At 39.2% G+C, this 22,549-nt stretch overlaps 1 protein-coding gene across 1 annotated transcript in view; it reads left to right on the forward strand.

The window, feature by feature from the left end:
- The window catches only part of MOSMO (modulator of smoothened), a 79,824-nt gene extending 57,279 nt beyond the window's left edge, over window positions 1-22,545 (forward strand). The window contains exons 2-3 of the mRNA XM_049904372.1: window positions 16,922-17,134; window positions 21,708-22,545. Of these exons, the coding sequence (XP_049760329.1) occupies window positions 16,922-17,134; window positions 21,708-21,892 (398 nt within the window). The 3' untranslated portion in view covers window positions 21,893-22,545. The remainder of the gene's footprint in view (window positions 1-16,921; window positions 17,135-21,707) is intronic.
- Window positions 22,546-22,549: the final 4 nt, after the last annotated feature.

A 22,549-nucleotide genomic window follows, 5' to 3' on the forward strand; every position in this document is an offset into this window, starting at 1 on the left:
GGCCATACAGTGGAACCTTTGGTATACTTTCAGGGTAGTTATTTATTACTGTTACCCCACAAATTCCTTTCTGGGAAGGTGGTGGTCAGCACTTTCTAGCCTATGCAAATAACACAAGTATGAGCGCACATTGCAATGTTTGAGAGTCGACAGTAGACAGCCAGGTTTTCTTGGAGATAAGTTAAAAGCTTAATGTTGAAGCAGGGAATCCTTCTGTTCTTGATTAAAGAAATTGGGGTGTTTCGTAAGGAGAAGGAGCTGGGTAACAGGGTATTTCTTGAACATTTATGAGAAAAAGTGGCTTGTGTGAGAGGAGGCTACATTGTAGAGTGAATAGAACCCAGGGAAGTCACACCTATGGACTGACAAAAAGAGGAACCCAAAAATATAATCTCCCACTTTGTATATTTTTTGACCTCCTGAAAGTTCCTCTTAGAGTCTCTGTCACTGGACTTACAAAGTTGTAATTAAGCCCTCTGAGATAAATCTGAATGTTCCTGAAGGTATTACTCTACAGCACTGGGAACTGGGGACTATTCATTTTCCTTACTCAATCGTGTTTAGGAAGCCAACATCAAGCGGCAGGAATGGTTTTGAAGTGGGAAATTGAAAACCTGGGTTTTGGTCCCAGCACTGCTAGTTATGGTGTATCTGTGGACTTCTCACTTAACCTTTCTGAGCCTCGGTATTCTCTGAGCCCTAAATGGGGGAAATTAGAAGAGATGATCGTTGAGATCCCTTCCAGCTCTAAACTCCCTGACTTTATGACTGCTTTTGGCCTGGAGCTTTGCATGATTGAGAGTCATTCTTTTCTGCAGCATTGCTTGTTTACTTTTTAATCATTGTCCATAGGTGAACTTTTTCTATAATTGAAGACTCTGGGGTCGTGAAGGTTCAGCCTTTTCTTTAAAATACTTCTGCAAATAATTCTGCAGTACTTTTATGCCCACAAAAATGATATGACCTACCAAATTTGTCTGACCTTATTCTCATTACCAGTATTACGCATCTTAAACCAGCTTGGTTCTACATACAAAACACAGAGATTATACATTTACGTGAAATCAATCTTAAACCTTGTTTGGGGTTTCTTCTGTCAAATCAATCAGATAAAAAAAAAACAGTAAGTATCCAATATGATTCATTGAATTCCTCCACCAGGGTTTCTCATGTACCCTAATTGAAGTGGAATAGGAAATGTAGACATAGTACTTTAGATTCCATCTTAGCTCTCTACCTGATTTATTTGGCTTACTCTAATTTTGGGGCATACTCAGATTTCTTTTCGAGCCAGAGCATGTGCTTAAATTCATGTCCAATTGAAAGATTTTATGGAGTGTGATATAAATGCAATGAGCACATTTTATTTAAATTTGACGTACAATGCTCTCTAAACATTTTAGAATTTTAAAAAACAAAGTAAATACTTTTTGTTTAAACAAAAGTACAGAATTACAGTAATGTATCTATATGCAGATAAGACAGTAAGAAGTATAAGGCTTCTTTCTCAACCCCACTCCCTACTGGACCTCTAATCCTACTTAACCAGAGTAGGCCGCTCTTAGCACTATGACAAATATCCTTCCACATATTTTCTACAAATTACATGGACAGTTTAAATGTTGTGGTGAGCTTTCCTTTCGTGAGCTCTACTTGCATTATGTTAAGAGCTTCAGTGACAGGAGAGTCACAGTGAGGACAGATTCTGATACCATGTTGTACTTGTCAGTAAAGCAGATTTTAAAATAAAGATTCACTGCTGGTTTATGTCTTCCTAGTATTAGACCCAAGGCCAAGGTTTATGGAGCAAGAGCTGATAGAATAAGCTGTGACGAGAGGGCAATGCTCAGTATGACTTAGTCAGCTGTAAAATGAGATGTGACCTCTGAACTATATAGCCCTACTTACAAACAGCTGGTGATAGTTGTTTTTTAAATAGAGGTAGAGGGAACAGCCAGTAGGGCTTAAAGGTAAAGAAAATCAAACCAAAGAAAGACTCAGGGTAGTTTTTCTGTTTGCTATATAACAGAATATTTTGTGATTTCATTATGTTAACAAACATTTTCAATCCCAAGTTTCCCAGCATTGCCATTCCTATAAAAGCTGTCCCCAGAGCTTTTATTTCAGCAAGTCTGAACTTGTCTTGTACTTAATCTTCAACCTGAATGATACACTAAAGCAGTTGGGCAGAGGAGTGATGTCCTGAGTATTTTTTATGACTAGCAGCTTAGCAGCCATCAAATGCCACCCTTTTTATTTTGGTATACGAGTGTACTGTTGTGTTAAATTGTTGTGTCTACCACTGTCCTATGTATATTTATATATTTAACCAAAATGAAAATATCTAATTTTCTTCCCTGAAAACATGTAACAGTTATTGAGTGTTTACAGTTCTAGCTGCTTTATAGGTATTATCTCGTTATCTAATTTGTCATACAAACCTAAAAGGTAGGTTGTATTATTTTTCTACTGTAGCGGGCTTAGAAAGATTAAATGACTTGGACAAGTGAGTGGCAAAGCTGAGACTCAAACTGCGACTTGTCAGAATTAATTTCCAGAATAGTGGAATAAGGACCTCTGAAAATCCACTCCTCCCTGAAAGCAAAGAGGACACTGACTAAAATTATCAGACCTCTGGAAATTGAAGGCTTGCAACAATTCAAGGAGCATTTATTCAAGAAAATTGCCTAAATTTCAGTAAGAACAGTGAGCTTTGTGGTAGTTTAACGTGCTGATCCCATGTCCCTCTCCCCAGTTTGGCAGTAGCCTTGAAAACCAACAACCTCGCAACTATGGTAGCTGTGAAAACTAGCACCCTTGCAACTATTTAAGGGGCAGATTGTCTGGCAGTTTGCTGAAAAGCTTCATTTTCTGGAGCTTATTGTTACTTGACCTGACTCAGAGCTTGCTCTCTACTATCCCCAGGGTGTTTGTCAAAAACAATCAGCAAGAATTATTTAACATAGCAGCTGCCTGAAGTGATGTTACCAGTTGGGGAAAACAAGAGGCCAAAAATAAAATAAAAGACAAAACTGGGGAATGGGATGTCCATAAAGGTCTTTGAAAATATGCAACACATTCCTGGGACTCTATAAGGCCACTTGCAGGGCTGTTGAAGTGTCCATCAACAGATAAATAAAATGTGGTATATACGTACAAAAGAATATTATACAGCCGTGAAGAGAAATGAAGCTCTGATGCGTGTTAAAACATGGATGAACCTTGAAGACATTATGTTAAGTGAAATAAGTCAGATACAAAAGTACAAATATTGTATGATTCTACTCATGTGAAATATCTGGAATAGGTAATTATATAGGCAAAAGTATAGAGACAAAAGTTTTATTAGTGATTACTAGGAATTATGGGGGGAAGAGGAGTGGAGAGTTATTGCTTAAGGGGTACTAAGTTTCTGTTTGGAATGATGAAAATTTTTAAGAAATAAAAATAGAGAAGTCCACAAGACTGCCTTCACTTTTGACCACAATGACAGGTTCAGGGGTCCCCGACATCACCCTAAGATTTGATAATTCACTAGAGGAAACTCACAGAACACACAAAAGGCATTATGCTCATGGTTATGGTGTATTACAGTGAAAAGATACAGATTAAAATCAGGCCAGGCACAAGGTGCATGTGACAGTCCAGGAACATTCTACATGCAGTGCTTCCAGCTGTCCTCTTTCATTGAAGTCATAGACAGTGCTAACTTTTGCAGTAACTATGTGTGACATATGCAGGAAGGATTGCCAACCAAGGAAGCTCACCTGAGCCTTGGTGTCCAGAGTTAATGAAACTCGTTCACATAGGCATGACTGGCCAGCCATCTGGCTGACCTCAGTCTCCAGTTCCTCCAGAAGTTGAGCTGTACCCCCATCATAAATCATATGGTTAGGCTATCTGGCATTTCCCAATATTTCCCAGGTAAACAAAGACACTCTTATTAGGAAGGAGATTTCAAGAACTTAGAAATTACCTCCCAGGAACTGAAGGCAAAGGCCTGACATCTTTTTGAGCAAGTTTTAATTCTTTACGACACAACCCCTATCTCATACCACATACAGAAATTAACTCAAAATGGACCAGAGGCCTAAAATGTAAGAATTAAAACTAAAAAGCTATTAGAAAACATAGGTGTAGATCTTCATGACCTTGAATTAGACAACAGTTTCTCCGATATGACACCAAAAGCACAAGTAACAAAAGAAAAAGCTACTCTGGACATCATCAAAATGAAAAATTTTTGTGCTTCAGAGGACACCATTCAAGAAAGTGAAAGGACGGCGCACAGAATAGGAGAAAATATTTGCCAATTATATATCTGATAAGAGACTTGTATCTAGAATATATGAAAAACTACTACAACTCAATAATAAACAGATAGATTTATTTTTAAATAAAAAGACAGATAATTTAAAAATCGACAAAGGATCCAGATAAACATTTCCTTACAGGAGACATTCAGAAGGCCAGTAACATGAAAAGATGTTCAGCATCATTAGTTACTGAGGAAACGCGAATCAAAACCGTAGTGAGATACCACTGCACACCCACTGTTGTTGTTACCTGCTGTTGAGTTGATTCCAGCTCATGGTGACCCCACGTATGCAGAGTAGAACTCTGTAGGATTTTCAAGGCTGTGACCTTTCGGAAGCAGATCGCCAGGCCCGACTTCCAAGGCACCTCTGGGTTGGTTTCCAGCTGCCAGCCTTTTGGCCGGTAGTCAAAAACTTAACCATTTGTGCCACCCAGGAACTCTTCGCACCCACTCGGGTGGCTATAATGAAAAACACAGATAATAACAAGTGTTAGCGAGGATGTGAAAAAATTAGAACCTTCATGCATTGCTCGTGGGAATGTCAAATGGCACAGCTGCTGTAGAAAGCAGCCTGGCAGTTGCTCAGAAAATTATAGAGTTACCATGTGGCATATGACCTAGCAGTTTCACTCCCAGGTATATAACCAAGAGGAGTGAAAGCATATGTTTACACAGAAGGCTGTCCGTGAAGTGGAGTCGACCCAGGTGTCCCTCGGCTGAGCAATGGGGAAACAAACTGTGGAGTATCGTATATTGGAATAACAAAGAAAGGAAATGAAATACTGATGTATGCTACAAAATGGATAAACCATGAAAATACTATGCAAAGTGAAAGAAGTCAGACACCAAAGGCCACATATTGTAATATTCAGTTTATATGAAATGTCCAGAACAGGCAAATCCATAGAGACTGAAAGTAGATTAGCAGTTGCCAGAGGATGGAAGGTGAATGGAGTGTATAGAATAACTGCTAATAGGTATGGGGTTTCTTTTTAGGTGATCAAAATGTTCTGGAATTAGATATTGCTGATCATTGCACAACTTTTTTAATATATTAAAAACCCACTGAATTGTACACTCTAAAGGTGAATTTTATGGAATTAAAGCCATTATAAAAAATATATTATCCTGTCTGATTCCACAACCTCTTGGCTCTTCTGACTAAAATTACCACCCCCTGTTTTACTGCCTTATTTTTTTTCCAAAGGACTTCTTATCTGGGAGCCGTGGTGGCAAAGTGGTTAAGAGCTTACACTGCTAACTAAAAGGTCAGCAGTTCGAATTCACCAGCCACTCCTTGGAAACCCTATGGGGCAGTTCTACTCTGTCCTGTGGGGTCACTATGAGTTGGAATGGACTCAGTGGCAATGGGTCATCTTATCTGAAATTGCCCTGTTTGTTTATGTTTAAGAGCCCTGGTGGCACAGTGGTTAAAGTGATCATCTGCTAACTGAAAGGTCAGCAGTACAAAACCACTAGCAGCTCCTTGGGAGAAGGATGTGGCAGCCTGCTTCCATAAAGATTTACAGCCTTAGAAACCCTATGGGGTCACTATGAGTCTGAATCAACTCTATGACAGTGGGTTTGGTTTGGGTTTTTAGTATTTGTTTACTTGCTTATTTTCATTCTCCTTCACCAGAATGTAAGCCTCATGAAATAGGAACCTTGTCCTATCTTGTTCCCCACTGTATCCCAAGTACTTAGAACAGTAGTAGATGTTCAGTACATATTAGTTGAATTGATGCATATCTCAGAGATAAACAGCATATAACTGCCATACTTTTCAGCCAGTTGAGAATTAAATGTGTATTTTTCAACATGAATTTTAGTGTTATTTCTACTTTGATTCTTCCTCAGTCAGTCATGGAATATAGTTTTATTGAGTACCTGCCAGGGACAGAGGATAAACAACAAACAAGATAGACGTAGACCATGGAGCCTATAAAATCTAGTTGGAGGATACAGACAAACAAGGAGACAATTACAGTACTTTGATAGGGGCCTTGGAAGCACAGATGACAAGCCCTCAACCCAGAATGGGGGTATAAGAACTTGTCAAGGAAGACTTCCCAGAAGGGACTTCTAAGCTGCAACTGGAATATTACAATGTAGGTAGTAGCCAGGAGAAGAGGGTTGGAATTGTGTCATAGGCAGAGGTAACAGCATTTGTGAAGGCCTGGAGAATGGATTTGGATACATACATGTACGTGTGATTTAAGAATTGATTTAAGAGCTCGAGCATCAAGTATGAAAAAGTAACTAAAGACTGAAGGAAAAGCAAAAGGAGTATCATCCAGACCTTTGTAGACCATTTTAAGGAGTTTGGACTTAGAAAGAGAGAGTGTGTGTGTAGAAGAACCAGATCCAAGAAAGATCCCTAAAGAATACACAATTTTAAGGAATAGCAGAGGAAAAAGTGGCTGTGAAAAAAAAGATGAACTGAAGATGCAGGAGGAAAACCAGTAGCAAATGGAGTGGGTCACCAAAACCAAAAGGAAATGTGTTTGAAAAAGGAGATACTAAGTCAGCTGTTTCAAAGCTACTGAGATGTAAGATAAGGGCTTAGAAGTATTGTTAGAGTCAGCAGTGTGGGGTGAGCGAGCTTGGCAAGGACTGTGGCAGTGGAGTGGTTGAGGCAAAAGCCAGCCTGCAGCATGCTGAAGAATAAATGAGACTCTGGGAAATGGAGACAGGAAGTCTTAAAAAGGCTGGGGGCAAAGGAGGTTAGGCAGAGAAGGACTGAGGCAGAAGGCATGATGGCACTGGAGGATGACTTGGCATAATGGAGTTTTGTTTTATGATGGCAAGACTTGAGCATATTCAAACGTTTTTTGAAATCTGTAAGTGGATAGATAACTAGAGAAAACAGTTAAGTTGGGCAATATCCCAAAGAAGATGGGAGGGCATAGGATCCAAATCATAGGGAGAAGGATCAATATAATGAAAGCATGTGTGCAGGTAAATTCATAAGTTTGATGGTGGGGGGCTGCCTCTGTTTTTTTCAGAGAAGTGGAGATAGTCACCTAGTGAATACCAAGCAGAAGTTCTGATGTTTAAGGAGGGTGCAGCAGACTTAGAATAATCACGGCAGAGAATGAAAAAGCACTGAATTAGGAAAACCTAATTCATTTCCAGACATTGGTGATGGCTTTGAAACTGAAACATAGGAATTTACAGTGGTACCCCTCTGCCCTGATGGGTGATTTTCTCTGTCACCGTTCAGCAGCCTGTTGATAAGTGCAAGAAAGGAGAACTTAATGCTGAATCAAGTTATGGCTTTTGCCAGGTAGGTGCAGTGGAAGGACATTAGGGCAAGAAGTTAGGTGGTGGTGATATGATGGACTAGGGACTCTAGGCGGGATAGAAGAAAGTGATAGCTGGGGAGAAAGCATAGGGGCCAATACCTGGCAGCACCAGGAGGGACACCAGTAGATACTATAGTAGCTTAGGGACATTAGAACTTGCCCTAAACCTATTACGTTACTCAGGTTTTAAGACACTGTCCATTTGTAGTTACTGAGTTTCTTTGTTTTACCTGTTCATTCTTTTGACGATTTTACTATTTATAAGCACCCCCGTCTTCATGTAGAACTGGAAATCATAATATATAGAAATCATAGCAGACAAAAATCATTACCACTAGCAATGTGCCTGGAGGAAAAAAATGAAGAATGTAAAGTTCTTAACCTGTAGGCTTTTCTTTTCAGTGCTTGTGCTGCTACTCATTTATGAGCTGCCAGGGTGTGGTTTACACACGGAGGTATGCATCACGGCCTACACTGGGGTCCTCTACCTTCTCAGTCCCTTCCTATCCTCACCTGCCCTCAAATTCCCCTAAATAGCCTCTGCCAGCCTGTCACTAAAACGTGAAACACACTGTTTCACTTAAGTTGGAATACTGTCCCTTGCTTAAATACAGATGCTTTTGGGAGGGACAGTATGGTAAGCCTTTATCAATCATTAAGACATTCGATCTCTTACCAATGGGATAGCTTGCCAAGAACAGAGCTTTTATCTTCAGGCAGAAAGTACAGCAAGAGGTCCAGATCAGTGGTAGGGATTGGGCTGGCCAGATCACAGTACCTAGAGCTGAAAGGGAGAGCACATTGTGAGGAAGGGGACATTAGGAGCAGGAGGGAAACCAGAAGGGGTGGTGGGAGAGGCATTAGCAATTTTAACCTCACTGTTTTCCTCGGATCCAACCCTATGTGGGAGAACCCTCTGTATGGCCAGATTGGCGAGCACTTGACACTCATAATTGGCTCTGACAGACTACATCTCTGCTTTACAACCCCGTGTTACAGACTTTCTGAGGCACAGCCTTTACGTGTAGCAATAACATGCTTTATAACCGTCCTTACTGTGGCAACAGACATGCTCAAACTGCCTGTGCTAAATCATTTCTGCAGTATCTCTGGAGCTATAGACGATGTGTGTCAAAAGCCTCTTTAGTTAAGATATTCCCCACTTTAGTGGGGTAAGACTCATTACGATTTTTCCCTTGTGTATCGTGATACACAGGTGAGATACCAAGAGGGATGTGGGATGCTGTAGCTCCTAGTTTGGTTTCCTTTTTTGCTATTGTGTGCAAGTCTTTTATTTGGCTGGATTGGTTACCTGGGAAACAGCTGCAGAGTAAAGATGGATTGGCTGTTTGGGGAATGGAATTATAGGCCCCTTCAAGAGGCAAAAGACCTGTTAGATAAAACAAAAATTAGTGAATGGCTGAGCTTGTACTTAATTAGTGTGCCGCAGGAAGCCTCACTGAATAAGATAGTTCTGCAGGAGAAGCTATTTAATGCAGTGCGATTTAAATTTGGCTTGTTTTTAATTCAAGCTCAGCAAATGCTTATTAATTCCTGCTTTGTGCCCACTGCTGCAGGCCGTTCTAGGAGGGTTTCACTGAAGTAGACGGTGCAGGTACCTCCTCTGAAAAAATCATATTCTGTTTGGGATGAAAAGAAGCTACCCTAAAACCAACTGCATTATCGTGTAATACAAACTAGATGTGTTAAAATAATTTAGAGGAAGGAAAAGATGCTTGGCTAGTCATCGCGACTGATGGATTTGAATCTACAGGCAGGAGGTAATTCTTTGATTAAAAGATGAAATTGAAAGACACTGGTGAAAGCCTAGTAGCCCTGGTGATGCAGTGGTTACAGAGCTCAGCTGCGAACTGGAAAGTGGGCACTTTGAACCCACTAGCTGCTCTATGGGAGAAAGATGTGGCAGTCTTAGAAACCCTGTGGGGCAGCTCTATTATGTCCTGTAGCGTCACTCTGAGTCAGAATCAACTTGACAGCAGTGGGTTGTGGGGTTGAGGGAAAGTTTGGGTGCTAACACTACCTGAATTCGTAAGATTTAGTAGTTGTAGCAAAATTCCCTTGCAGATCTCCCCAGATAGCTTGTGGAAAATGTGTGTGACTACAGTATAAATCTCGTTGACCCTGAGTCTTAACTCAAGAAACTGAATTTTGGCGATAATGTTGACCTCTGTTTGCACCAGCCCTTGTATAATTTATTTTATTTAAAGGAGAGTCTGTTTTCACTGAAATTGGGATCGAGTATTAGTTCTAGAATCTCTGAATGCAACAACAATGCTGAGCACATGAGAAACACTCAACAAAATATTTGTGAATTGATCTTCTTACGTACAGTACACCTTCTGGCTGCCAATTAGCAATTTTGTCCAGAATATAGCTGCTGAATAATTGGTCTTGATTTGTGATGATAAGGAATCTTTTAAGTACAGGAGCGTATCTCTTCTTTTAAAGCTATCAGGTCATTTCCAGTTGGTTTGTGAAAGGTATAGCTATAATTTTCATTTTCTTGTTCTGTTTGCCTTCATTTGGTATGGTAGTGTGCCAGTCAGGAGAAGAGGAAAAAGAACCCTACTCAGAAAGCTTAGCAATCTATAGGTATGGAAGGTTAAGTTACATTTGAGCCCTAGTGCTTTGTCATGTCCACAAACGGAGAGTAAGAGGGGCAACATTAGGATACTGAGAAATATTTTGAAGGAGCGATACTTTAGTCATTATTTACCAAACCTATAATTTTAAATATTTGCCAGAAAAAAAAAAATCCTCCAGTGTAACTCTGCATCCACTAGCTACTTAGAAAGTTAGCAATGAAAATTTCTTTGTACATTGAATTAAGTTGTGGAAAAAATTGCTCCTATAATCAGAATCCATGATGTTGCATTTTGTCAGAGGGTCTTTCATTGCCTGTTGTCTTTTCTTGCAGCATTTACAGCTCTTATAAATGGAACAGTGACTCTAGAGGGTAATTTTTGTTAGAAGTCTTTTGCTGAACGATCAGGAGTAGTTTCCTATTATGAGTTCTTGGGCACTACTGTGAATGCCTTATTTCCAAAATCGTAATAAAATGCTTTATCATAATAAGACACACACGTTTTCTTTTCAAGGAAACTTTTTAGTATTTCATTTTAAGGACAATCATGTAATTTTCTGGTGCCTGCTAACCTCTGGAGCCCTGGTAGCACAGTGGTCAAGAGCTTGGCTACTAACAAAAAGGTCAGCAGTTCCAATCCACCAGCCACTCCTTGGAAATCCTATGGGGCAGTACTACTCTGTCCTGTAAGGTCGCTGTGAGTTGGAATCAATGCGACGGCAATAGGTTCTTTGGTTTATTCACCTCTACCCACCCCCCTTTTCTGGAAGGAATAACTACAGACTTTTTAAAAGGTTAGCAATAGAGTATCAAAAAATGTGAGCTGATTTACTTCCCTTTGGCCTATACCGAGCCCTGGTGGCACAGTGGTTAAGAGCCTGTGAAGTCGCTCAGCTCCAAGCAGCAGCCAGAGGGAGACGTAGCCTGGGATGTTATTGTGAAGGTTCACCTACTCTCTATCCCCGGTCTGCCTGTGACAACCCCATAATTACCATGCTGTTTGCTCCTGTGCAGAGACCACAGTATGGACCTAATTATTAGATGATTTTGGAGAAGAAGTACAACTTGTTTAGATATTACTCTATAAAGACTTACGGTAAGATAATTCAGCATTAAAAAAAAACAAAAAATCAAACCCATTGCCTTTGAGTCAATTCCGACTTACAGCGACCCTATAGGACAGAGTAGAACTGCCCCACAGAGTTTCCAAGGAGTGCCTGGTGGATTCGAACTGCTGACCTTTTGGTTAGCAACCATATCTCTTAACCATTACACCACCAGGGTTTCCAGAGTTAGCATCGGGGGGGAAAAACACGACTACAACTCAATTGTGAGAACAGACTGCTTTGTCACTTCATTTTTTCAACTGATTCCTTTATTTCTAAAAATGTATCAGTTGGTAAAACACAAGTTGCTGGAAAGCACACTTGCTCCAACAGTCCTACACATACATATACACACGCATATCCAGCCATGGGCTATCTTCTCCCACCGAGGCAGTTTCCCAAAACAGCTCTAAGGAATTTTACTGACTCTTCAAAGAAGGCAGCAGTTCATGACAAGTGCTGTGATTTTGAGGTTAATGTCTTTTTCTTTTTAAATTTATGTTCATATTGAGAAAATAATAAAAAGATGCAGAAATCTATTATGCTTTCAACCGGCTCCGGATATTATAGTTTTGGTCATTTTTTCCCCATTTGCGGTTGGTCATGAAAGAGGGAAAAGCTGTTTTTATTCATACCAAAACCAAAAACCAAACCCATTTCCATCGAGTTGATTCCGACTCATAGCAGCCTTATAGGACAGAGTAGAGCTGTTCCATAGGGTTTCCAAGAGTCTAAATCTTGACAGAAGCAGACTGCCACATCTTTCTCTCCTGGAGTGGCTGGTAGGTTCAAACTGCTGACCTTTGGTTGGCAGCCAAGCTAAATGTGTTACCACTTTAATCATTCTTGTTAGTGGGGAAGATAATTACTTTTAAACCTTCCTAATCTGAGTTTCTATAAATTAATTTACTCCAAATTTGATAGTGTTCTTCGGCCTGACATAAGAACATGCTTATGGAAAAATATCACTTGGTGTTTAACAAAAATCACTTTCATTTTATGTAAATAGGAGGACACTTGAAAAATTATCGTTAGTGCCTTTGTGCTTTTCACCTGAACATGCCAGTAATGGTTTGGCAATATACATATTGCTTCTAGTGTTTAATTCGTTATATAATATTATTTATATATTAGGCAGATTTCCAAGTTTGTCTTCGATTGTGACTTTTCCTGAAAAATGGTTTTCTCCACGGCCCAAATAATGTGATATACAATGAGTTGTGGATTTGGAAATAGAAAAGTTCCAACTTTTTCTGCTAGTATACAACCTCAGTGAGGGCAGGAACCTTATCCATCTTGTTCACCGTTATTCCAAGGAGACTAGAACAGTGCCTGACACAAGCACTCAACAAAATATTTGTTTAATGAATGACTAAATGAACTGTCTTTTACTGTGGCTTAGTAAGGTTTTTGGGTTTTTGTTTTTTTTTTTAAATAATAATAATTGATTGTTGCTAATGTTGAGAATATACACAAGCAGACCATACACCAATTCAGCAGTTTCTACACGTATAATTCAGTAACATTGATTACATTCTTAGAGTTGTGCAACCATTTTCAGCCTCCATTTCCGAGTTGATCCTCTCTCATTGACATAAACTCACTGCTCCCTAAGTTTCCTGTCTAATCTTTCAGGTTGCTGTTGCCTATTTGATCCTATATAGATAGACCTTAAAAGAGCATAATGCTCAAGGCAGATACTCTTTACTGTTATTATTGTTCTTAGGTGCCATTGAGTTGGTTCCAACTCACAGCGACCCTGTGCACAACAGAATGAAACACTGCCCGGTCCTGTGCCAGCCTCAGAATTGTTGCTATCCTTGAGCCCATTGTTGCAGCCACTGTGTCAGTCCATCTCGTTGAGGGTCTTCCTCTTTTTCACTGACCCTCTGTTTTACCAAGCATGATGTCCTTCTCCAGGGACTGATCCCTCCTGATAGCATGTCCTAAGTATATGAGACATAGTCGCACCACCCTTGCTTCTAAGGAGCATTCTGGTTGTACTTCTTCCAAGACAGATTTGTTCATTCTTTTGGCAGTCCATGGTATATTCAGTATTTTTGCCAACACCACAGCTCAGCGTCAGCCTTTCTTCAGTCTTCTTTATTAATTGTCCAGCTTTCACATGCATATCAGGCAATTGAAAACACCATGGCCTGGGTCAGGCACACCTTAGTCTTCAAGGTAACATCTCTGCTTTTCAACACTTTGAAGAGGTCTTTTGCAGCCGATTTGCCCAGTGCGTCATTTGATTTCTTGGCTGCTGCTTCCATGGGTGTTGATTGTGGATCCAAGGACGATGAAATCTTAGACAGCCTCTGTCCTTTCTCCGTTTACCATGATGTTGCTTATTGGTCCAGTTGTGAGGATTTTTGTTTTCTTTACTTTGAAGTATAATCCATACTGAGGGCTGTGGTCTTTGATCTTCATCAGTAAGTGCTTCAAGTTGTCTTCACTTTCAGTAAGCAAGGTTGTATCATCTGCATAACACAGGTTGTTAATGAGTCTTCCTCCAATCCTGATGCCTTGTTCTTCTTCATATAGTCCAGCTTCTCAGATTATTTGTTCATCATACAGATTGAATAGACATGGTGAAAAGATACAGCCCTGATGCACACCTTTCCTGACTTTAAACCATGCAGCATCCCCTCGTTTTGTTTGAATGACTGTCTCTTGATCCATGGACAGATTTCTCATAAGCATGATTAAGTGTTCCAGAATTCCCATTCTTCACGCATTATCCATGATTTTTCATGAGCCACACAGTCGAATGCCTTAGCAAAGTCAGTGAACAGAGGTAAACATCTTTCTGGTATTCTCCGCTTTCAGCCAGAATCCATCTGACATCAGCAATGATATCCCATGTTCCACATCCGGCTTGAATTTCTGGCAATTCTCTGTTGATATACTGCTGCAGGCACTTTTGAATGATCTTCAGCAAAATTTTGCTTGCATATGATATTAATGATATTCGTAGTTTCCACATTTGGTTGGATCCCCTGTCTTGGAAATAGGCATAAATATGGATCTCTTCCAGTCAGTTGGCCAGGTAGCTGTCTTCTAGATTTCTTGGCATAGACAAGTGCACGCTTCTAGTGCTATATTCTGTTTGTTGCAATATCTCAGTTGGTATTCCGTCAATTCCCAGGACCTTGTTTTTCACCAATGCCTTCAGTGCAGCTTGGACTTCTTCCTTCAGTACCATTGGTTCCTGATCATATATTACCTCCTGAAATGGTTGAACATCGACCAAGTCTTTTTAGTATAGTGACTGTGTATTCCGTCCATCATCTTTTGATGCTCCCTGTGTAGTTTAATATTTTCCCAGTAGAATTCTTCAGTATTGCAGCTTGAGGCCTGAATTTTTTCTTGAGTTCTTTCAGCTTGAGAAATGCTGAGCTTGTTCCTCTGTTTTCGTTTTCTATCTCCAGTTCTTTGCATATGTCATCATAATACTTTACTTTGTCTTCATGAGCCACCCTTTGAAATATTCTGTTCAGCTCTTTAACGTCATCGTTTTTTGCTTTAGCTACTCAGTGTTCAAAAGCAAGTTTCAGAATCTTTTCTGACATCCATTTAGGTCTTGTCTTTCTCTCCTGTCTTTTTAATGACCTCTTGCTTTTTTCATGTATGAGGTCCTTGATGTCGTTCCACAACTCGTCTGGTCTTCAGTCATTAGTGTTCAGTGTGTCAAATCTGTTCTTAAGATGGTCTCTAAATTCAGGTGGGACATATTCAAGGTTGTACTTTGGCTCTCAGGGACTTGTTCTAATTTTCTTTAGTTTCAACTTGAAGTTGGATATGAGTAATTAATAATCTGATCTGCAGTTGGCCCCGGCCTTGTTCTGACTTATGATATTGAGCTTTTTCATCGTCTCTTTCCACAGATGTAGTCAATTTGATTCCTCTGTATTCCATTTGGCGAGGTCCATGTGTAGTCATCATTTATGTTGGTGGAAAAAGGTATTTGCAATGTAGAAGACGTTGGTCTTGCAAAATTCAGTCACGCGATCTCCAGCATCATTTCTATCACCAAGGCCATATTTTCCAACTACCGATCCTTCTTCTTTGTTTCCAACTTTCACATTCCAATCCCTAGTAATTATCAGTGAGTCCTGATTGCATGTTTGATCAATTTCAGACTGCAGAAGTTGGTAAGATCTTCAATTTCTTCATCTTTGGCTTTAGTGCGTAAATTTGAATAGTAGTCATACTAGCTGGACTTCTTGTTGCGTATGGATATTATCCTATCACTGACAGCGTTGTATGTCAGGATAGATCTTGAAATGTTCTTTTTGATGGTGAGTGCAACGCCATTCCTCTTCAAATTGTCATTCCTGGCATAGGAGGCCATAAACAAAAAACCAAACCCACTGCTGTTGAGTCGGTTCCGACTCATAGCGACCCTATAGGACAGAGTGGAACTTGCCCCATAGAGTTTCCAAGGAACACCTGGTGAATTTGAACTGCCGACCTCTTGGTTAGCAGCTGTAGCACTTAATCACTACACAACCAGTATTTCCTAGGAGACCATATGATTGTTCCATTCGGAGTGACCAGTACCAGTCCACTTCAGCTCACTAATGGCCTGGGATATCGATCTTTATGCATTCCATTTCATTTTTGATGATTTCCAATTTTCCTAGATTCGTACTTTGTACAGTTCAGATTCTGATTCTTAATGGATGTTTGCAGCTGTTTCTTCTTATTTTGAGTCTTGCCACAGCAGTGAATTAAGGTTCCAAAAGCTTGATTCCATCCACATTGTTAAGGTTGACTCTACTTTGAGAAGGTAGCTCTTCCCCAGTTGAATTTTGAGAGGCTTCCAACCCGAGGGGCTCACCTTCTGGCACTGTATCAGACAGTGTTCTGCTGCTATTCATAAGGTTTTCACTGGCAAATTCTTTTCAGAAGTGTACCACCAAGTCCTTCTTCCTAGTCTTTCGTAGTCTGGAAGCTCAGCTGAAACCTGTCCATCATGGGTGACCCTGCTGGTGTTTGAATACTGGTTGCATAGCTTCCAGCATCGTAGCAACACACAAGCTCCCACAGTATGACAAACTGACAGAAATGTGAGGGATTCTTTACTAGTTAAGCTAAACAATTGTTTGGTTATAAGAAGATTTCAGGAGATAGTTTTGGTTTAAGGTTTAAAGATTATCTCAGGACAGTAGTTTTGGGGTTCTTCCAGCCTCCATGGCTCCAGAAAGTCTGGAGTCCATGGGAATTTTAAAATTCTGTTTTGCACTCCCCCCCTTTTGATGAGGATTTTTCTATAGAATCTTTGATCAAAATATTCAGTAATGGTAGCCAGGGACCATCCATTTCTTCTGGTTTCATGACAAAGGAGGCAGTTCATGGAGGCAAAGTTTTTTGTTGTTTGTTTAAAGAGTTCCCTTTGTATGTTAAGTGAAGTATTACTACATTGTGAACCACAGCAGAATGCTGAAAGTAGGACTCAGTGAAATTAGGCGCTTGAATGACCTATTCAGAGAGAAATATTTAAGGACTGAAGGGGTGGTGGAAGGAAATAGTCCCTGGGTATGTCAAACCCATTAAAATATTCCCACCTTTTGCATCTCCCCAGGAGCACTCACTGTGGGCCTTGTGCGACAGTGTCAAACAATCCATGGACGAGACCGGACATGCATTCCTCCCCGGCTCCCCCCAGAGTGGGTCACCACACTGTTTTTTATCATCATGGGAATTATTTCATTGACTGTCACATGTGGTTTGCTGGTGGCTTCCCACTGGCGAAGAGAAGCTACAAAATATGCTCGATGGATAGCATTCACTGGAAGTAAGTAACCTGTGCTTACCAAAATTATTTAGAAGGCATGCACGTTGGTATTTTTATGAAGATAATCAAGAACCAATAATAAGGACTCCATAATCGTCTAAGAGCACAAGTTGTATCTGCCCTTGAGATGAGTCTGTGCTGTCACACCAGTTCCTCAGAACTCTCACTGTGAGACCAGGACATCCAAAACCTTAATCCTTTGTATGAAATGCCGTTTTATTGAATTTTATCTTTGCTCTCATCATGACGTACGTGTTCCCGGTTTGTGACTCATAGCTACCACTGGCCTGAGTCTTTTCCTCTTCTTGTAGGTATTGGTGTCTTCTATCCAATAAAGATAAATCTAGAAGAAAAGATAGCAAAAATATAAATTAGATGAAGGCGATGATTTGCTTTTTAATACCATTGATTTTGAGTTTCTACTTTGAGTTATTATGTGACCATAAAAAATGAACCCATTTGGTTATTTAATACTTGTTTACCAATATTTCTTACTCTATTATTAGGCTATGCCCAAGAGTGTGATGTATTTGTATATTATACATGCTCTTCTACTTTGTAAAATTGCTTTAATTTCAAAGCATATCATAGGTTTATCTCAGATTTAACAAAAGAAACAAAATGCGCAAGAAAAGATATTTCTGTAATTCTACTTTCTTGCTTCTTTTTCTGTAAAGCAATTTTGACTCCTCAGGGGACGTGTGGTAATGTCTAGAGACATTTTTGATTATCCCACAGTGCACAGGCCAGCCCTCCACAACAAAGAATTACCTGACCCAGTAGTGCCAATAGCAGCAGTAGTGCCACTGTTGAGAAACCCTGCTCAGGAGAAACAGGGTAACAGTTAACTGTGCAAAAGGCCAGGGGATTTAGTGCATTCGGTGCCTTAAATCACCTGGGGTTTGCAAAGGTTTTTTCACTGAATATTTTCATTTAGAACTAGTGTCCTGAAAGTAAAGGATAATCTCCTATATCCTTATTATTGTTAAAACTCAGTTTGTTCTTAAGGGCCCAAAGGTCTCTGTTTCTCCCTATCTTTCTCTGAAACTCTTTCTCTTTAATGTATATGTTTCTAGCTCGGTTTTTATATTTTTGCCTCTATCTCTCCCTTAACTTTAAAATTTAGAACAAGTTGCTTTGACGTAAAAAATCTGCATTCTTGTTAAGCAACATGAAATGGGTTGGTGATGTTTACCCTGTAAAACAAACCTCTGAGACAGTTCTTTTGTAGAGAATACGGTCCGAAGGCAATAGGCAGTCTTAGAATGCTGCCAAATTAAAGAATATTGACAAAGAATTTGAAGGGAATCTGACTCTCTCTTTTACTCACAGATACAATTACTTTATGCAGACAGAATGCATTCTTTAAGGAGTATAATAAAGTCAGCAAAGAAGGATTTAGCTGAAATTTGGGGATGCATATGCTCTGAGTACCAAAAATATAAAGTAGGATTTAGCAAAGTAGTATGAGCCAAAGAAAGCATTAAGATGTTCACATGAGCCATTGGTTCTTGTGACCCACTAAAGGGAAAGAACTAGAGTTGTCTTTTTTTTCATTCCCCTTCAAATTCTCCTAGTCGATGTTTGTGTAGTTACGTCCAGATGCAGTGTTTTTCCTTTGTTTTATATTTATACATTTTATAAAATTTATATATTTATGTGTTTGTTTATATTTTAATTTTTTTTAATAGGTAATACATGTATATGGCACATACTTCAGGACTTATAAAAGGGTAACCAAGTGAAAGTCTTACTTGCAGCCCTGTCACCCAGCTGTCCAATAATAACCCTTTCCTCAAGGCAACCATTATTTACCAGTTTCTGGGGTTTCCCACCAGAGGTGTTCTATGCATAGAAACATATTGTATAGTGCATATGTGTGTTCTATAAATATATTTCACTGTTCTGTCCCTTGGTTTTTTAATTTAGCAATATATCTTAGAGTTAATTTCATATAAGTAGTATAGAGCTGCCTTACTGGCTTACTTGTATGCACTGTTGTTACCAGAGCTTGTCACCTGGGGTGACAGTCCAGAGAGGGATTGAGCTCCCCCTAGTGTTTTCATTCAGCCCTTTAAAATGTACTTTATTGTATATGTATTTCTATTCCAGTTAAACTGTAGTTTTCTCACAAATGTGAGGGTAACATTTTCTGGTGGGTGTGCACAGTGGGAAAATATCTCTCAGAGGAGAGGCACACATGATAGGGCTTGCCTTTGGGGGCAAGGAAACAAAGATGTGCCCTCTTCTTCAAGTCTGGCCTTTGTCCTTTCCTTTGCCAGCCTGATTTACATCCTCACCTACCAATACGTATGACTTCAGACTCTTATCACCAAGAAACTTGTGCCATAAAGGGAATGAAACTGTGTCTTCGTAAATTTACTTAGGGCCCAGAATTTAATCCTTAAAGGATGATAAATATTATCGGCATTATTAATATTTTAAGATCTAAAGCAACTTCACAGTTCTCTACAGCTTAAAAGGAAAAAGCTCATCCGTTCTACATTAAATCAGCCCCCTTGGAAGTAAGAAAGGCTGATTCTTTGGATTCAAAAGCAAGATTAGATTAAATAAGTGTTCATTGCTTCCTTAAGATGTGATTAAGCTTTTCCTAACCAAATTGGAAAATATTTAACTCATGTTCAATATTAAGTTCAACTTTAAATATAGTCACTAAATGCTTATTCCATTATAAAGGGCAGATTTCTAGTTTACAGGGAAAAAGGAAAGGATAGGAATAACATTGGTACCTCAGTTGGTAAAATGAACAGCTTTAGTATCTGCATATCTGCAGAGCTCTTTTCTTCTAAATTATATTAGTGCTCCTTGAGATTAGATTAGTCAACTAAGAAAAAAAATTCTGTTTTAAAACAATAACCTTATCATTTTTTTTTATTAGTTTGTGTATAGCTACTTAGATTGTGGCTTCATTTTACTTATCAAGCCACGTTAAGCCGCAAGAACCATTAGAAGTTGGTGACAGATAACACTGATATGTGAGCATTGACAGCACTAATAGAGTTATTTATTGTTGACTATTTTTATACAGCAAATGGCCAAACGTTCTAAAACTTAATGCCTGAAGTTTTCATTTGTTTTATGGTAGATGGCTGAAAGAATCCAGGTTTACTTATGAAATACTATTTTGTGTGGTGGTTTGCCCAAAATGAAACAAGAATCTGTGCCTGTATAATATAAAATAATCTACCTAAATGGTGCAAAGCAAACAAGAGTTCCAATGTTTTTCTTAAACTACTGTATTTTTTTTTTAATATTACTTTTTAATACATTGCTGGTACTCCTTCCTGAAAAGGATTCCTAGTTGGCTTTTTTAAGGGCTCTCACATTAAATTTTGTTGACTGATAAACATAAGAGAAAAATGTCAGCTGATATGTTTATCCAGGGCTTTGGCAATATTCCTGGGGATAGGTTTAACTTGGAAAAGGTTTCTCATTTAGATAATAATGGAAAGTTTCAACTTTTCATATACAGTGACTCTAATCATCTATGTCGTACTACTCATTACCCTGAAGAAATGTTTCTACCTCCAAAGAAATTTGAAAGACTATGAACATTTGACCAATATGCTTTCAAAAAGCATAAACTATTTTCTTGGAAAAGCCGGCCTACCTCTAGGTAATTATTGTTCACTAAGAACAAGGGCATACTGTTTGCTAAAACAATGGATTGTGGAATTATTTCTACCCAGACCCAGAGTTTTTTGACATCTTTCTAGAACCATTTTAGCAAATAACATATTTCATTGTATATATTTATAAAACTCAATAAAAGATTTTCCCACCTTCTCCCACTTTAACCTCTATGTTTTCAGGAACCCAAATGAGATTTAATTTTTTTTGGAACATTGTCCATGGTAGGAGATAACAACTGTGACAACTTGCGGATAGTCCCAGAGGTCTAAGGCTTTTTCCACCAACTGACGGCACTGGGTTGTTGTTGGTTGTTTGGGTTGGGACTTTAAATCAGAGTAAGATAAATAACACTTATATGTACCTTTTCTCTGGTTCCTTCTAAACGAGCAGAGAAAATTGGCAAAGAAATGACTATGATGATAATAAATAGGAAACATTTATTCAGCACTTGCTGTTAACCTGGCATTGTGCTTGGGACTTGACGTTACTTCGTTTATCCTTCTAATATTTTCCCCATTTTCAGAAGGGAGCCAGAGGCCTGCCTAAGATTGCACAGGTGGTGAGTAGTAGAGCCAGACCTTAGCCCCTGTCTGACTCCAGCCACTCTTTCTAAGTGGTCAGGAATACCACATGAGTGAGTACTGAGAAGGTTTGGTGAAGCCCGTTCTTACAGCCGGTGTTTTGAGATGGTTCTAACACTTATATAAAAGACTAACCCACCCTTTACTACATTTAATTGTTAGGCTTCTGGGAATATAATGTGACTTACATGTAAATCTTTTGACAGGTGGCCCATGTTTTAACAGGTTTGACCATATTATCAATCCACATTCCGTCTTATAAACGTTGTGCAAAATTTTCATTGTTTTCTTAATCACCAAACCATGTTACTAATGCTGTGTTTTGGTTTGTTTTACAGTGATCCTTTTCTGTATGGCTGCCCTAATATTTCCAATAGGATTTTACATCAATGAAGTCGGAGGTCAACCTTATAAATTACCCAACAACACAGTAGTTGGGTCATCATATGTACTTTTTGTCTTATCAATTTTCTTTACAATAGTAGGACTTCTATTTGCTGGCAAAGTTTGTTTACCAGGCTGATGAATGTCTAAATTGCTTGACTCTCTTTTTATTTGTTATTTTATTTTTTTAGTTTTGGAGGGTGGGGTGAACAAAGGCAAGGCATCTGAGCAGTCCTCTCATAGGAAGATGCTTAGATGAAGCTGATGTTGAAAGAAAAATGCTTTGATTTGTTCTCACTATGCACTTTGGATTTAAAAAAAAAAAAAAAAGGAGAGCCTTTTCCATAACCAAATACAGACGATATTGACTAAACCTCCTGAGCATATTCAGGCAGTCAGATCTGCACTGTGATAGCAGCCTAGTGAAGGAGAATGCTTTATACTGAAAAGCATGTGGCCCTTTGTGACTCTGTTGTTCCGTTTTAAACATCTAATGATTCATTTGAGGAAAAAAAGAAAGTCTAAGTATTTATGAATCATGGTGGACGAGAGAGATCCAAGAGAAGTTCAAGTGGGGCTGGCCTCACCTCCTAAGAAAGTAGTGTTCACAGCTTCCTTGTATTGGTAATGAGCCTTTGGCACCAGAGCGGATTGCCATTGCATTATTGCTACACCAAGAAGCCAGTAGATCAAAACTTGTTTGTTAAAATGTATGTGAAAATTCTGAAATTCCCTATTCTCTGCGTACAAAAGAAAAAAAACAAACAAACACTAAGAAACATGTTGTTTGGGGTGG

Source organism: Elephas maximus, chromosome 12 (genome assembly GCF_024166365.1).
Source record: "Elephas maximus indicus isolate mEleMax1 chromosome 12, mEleMax1 primary haplotype, whole genome shotgun sequence".
Classification (NCBI taxonomy): Eukaryota; Metazoa; Chordata; class Mammalia; order Proboscidea; family Elephantidae; genus Elephas; species Elephas maximus.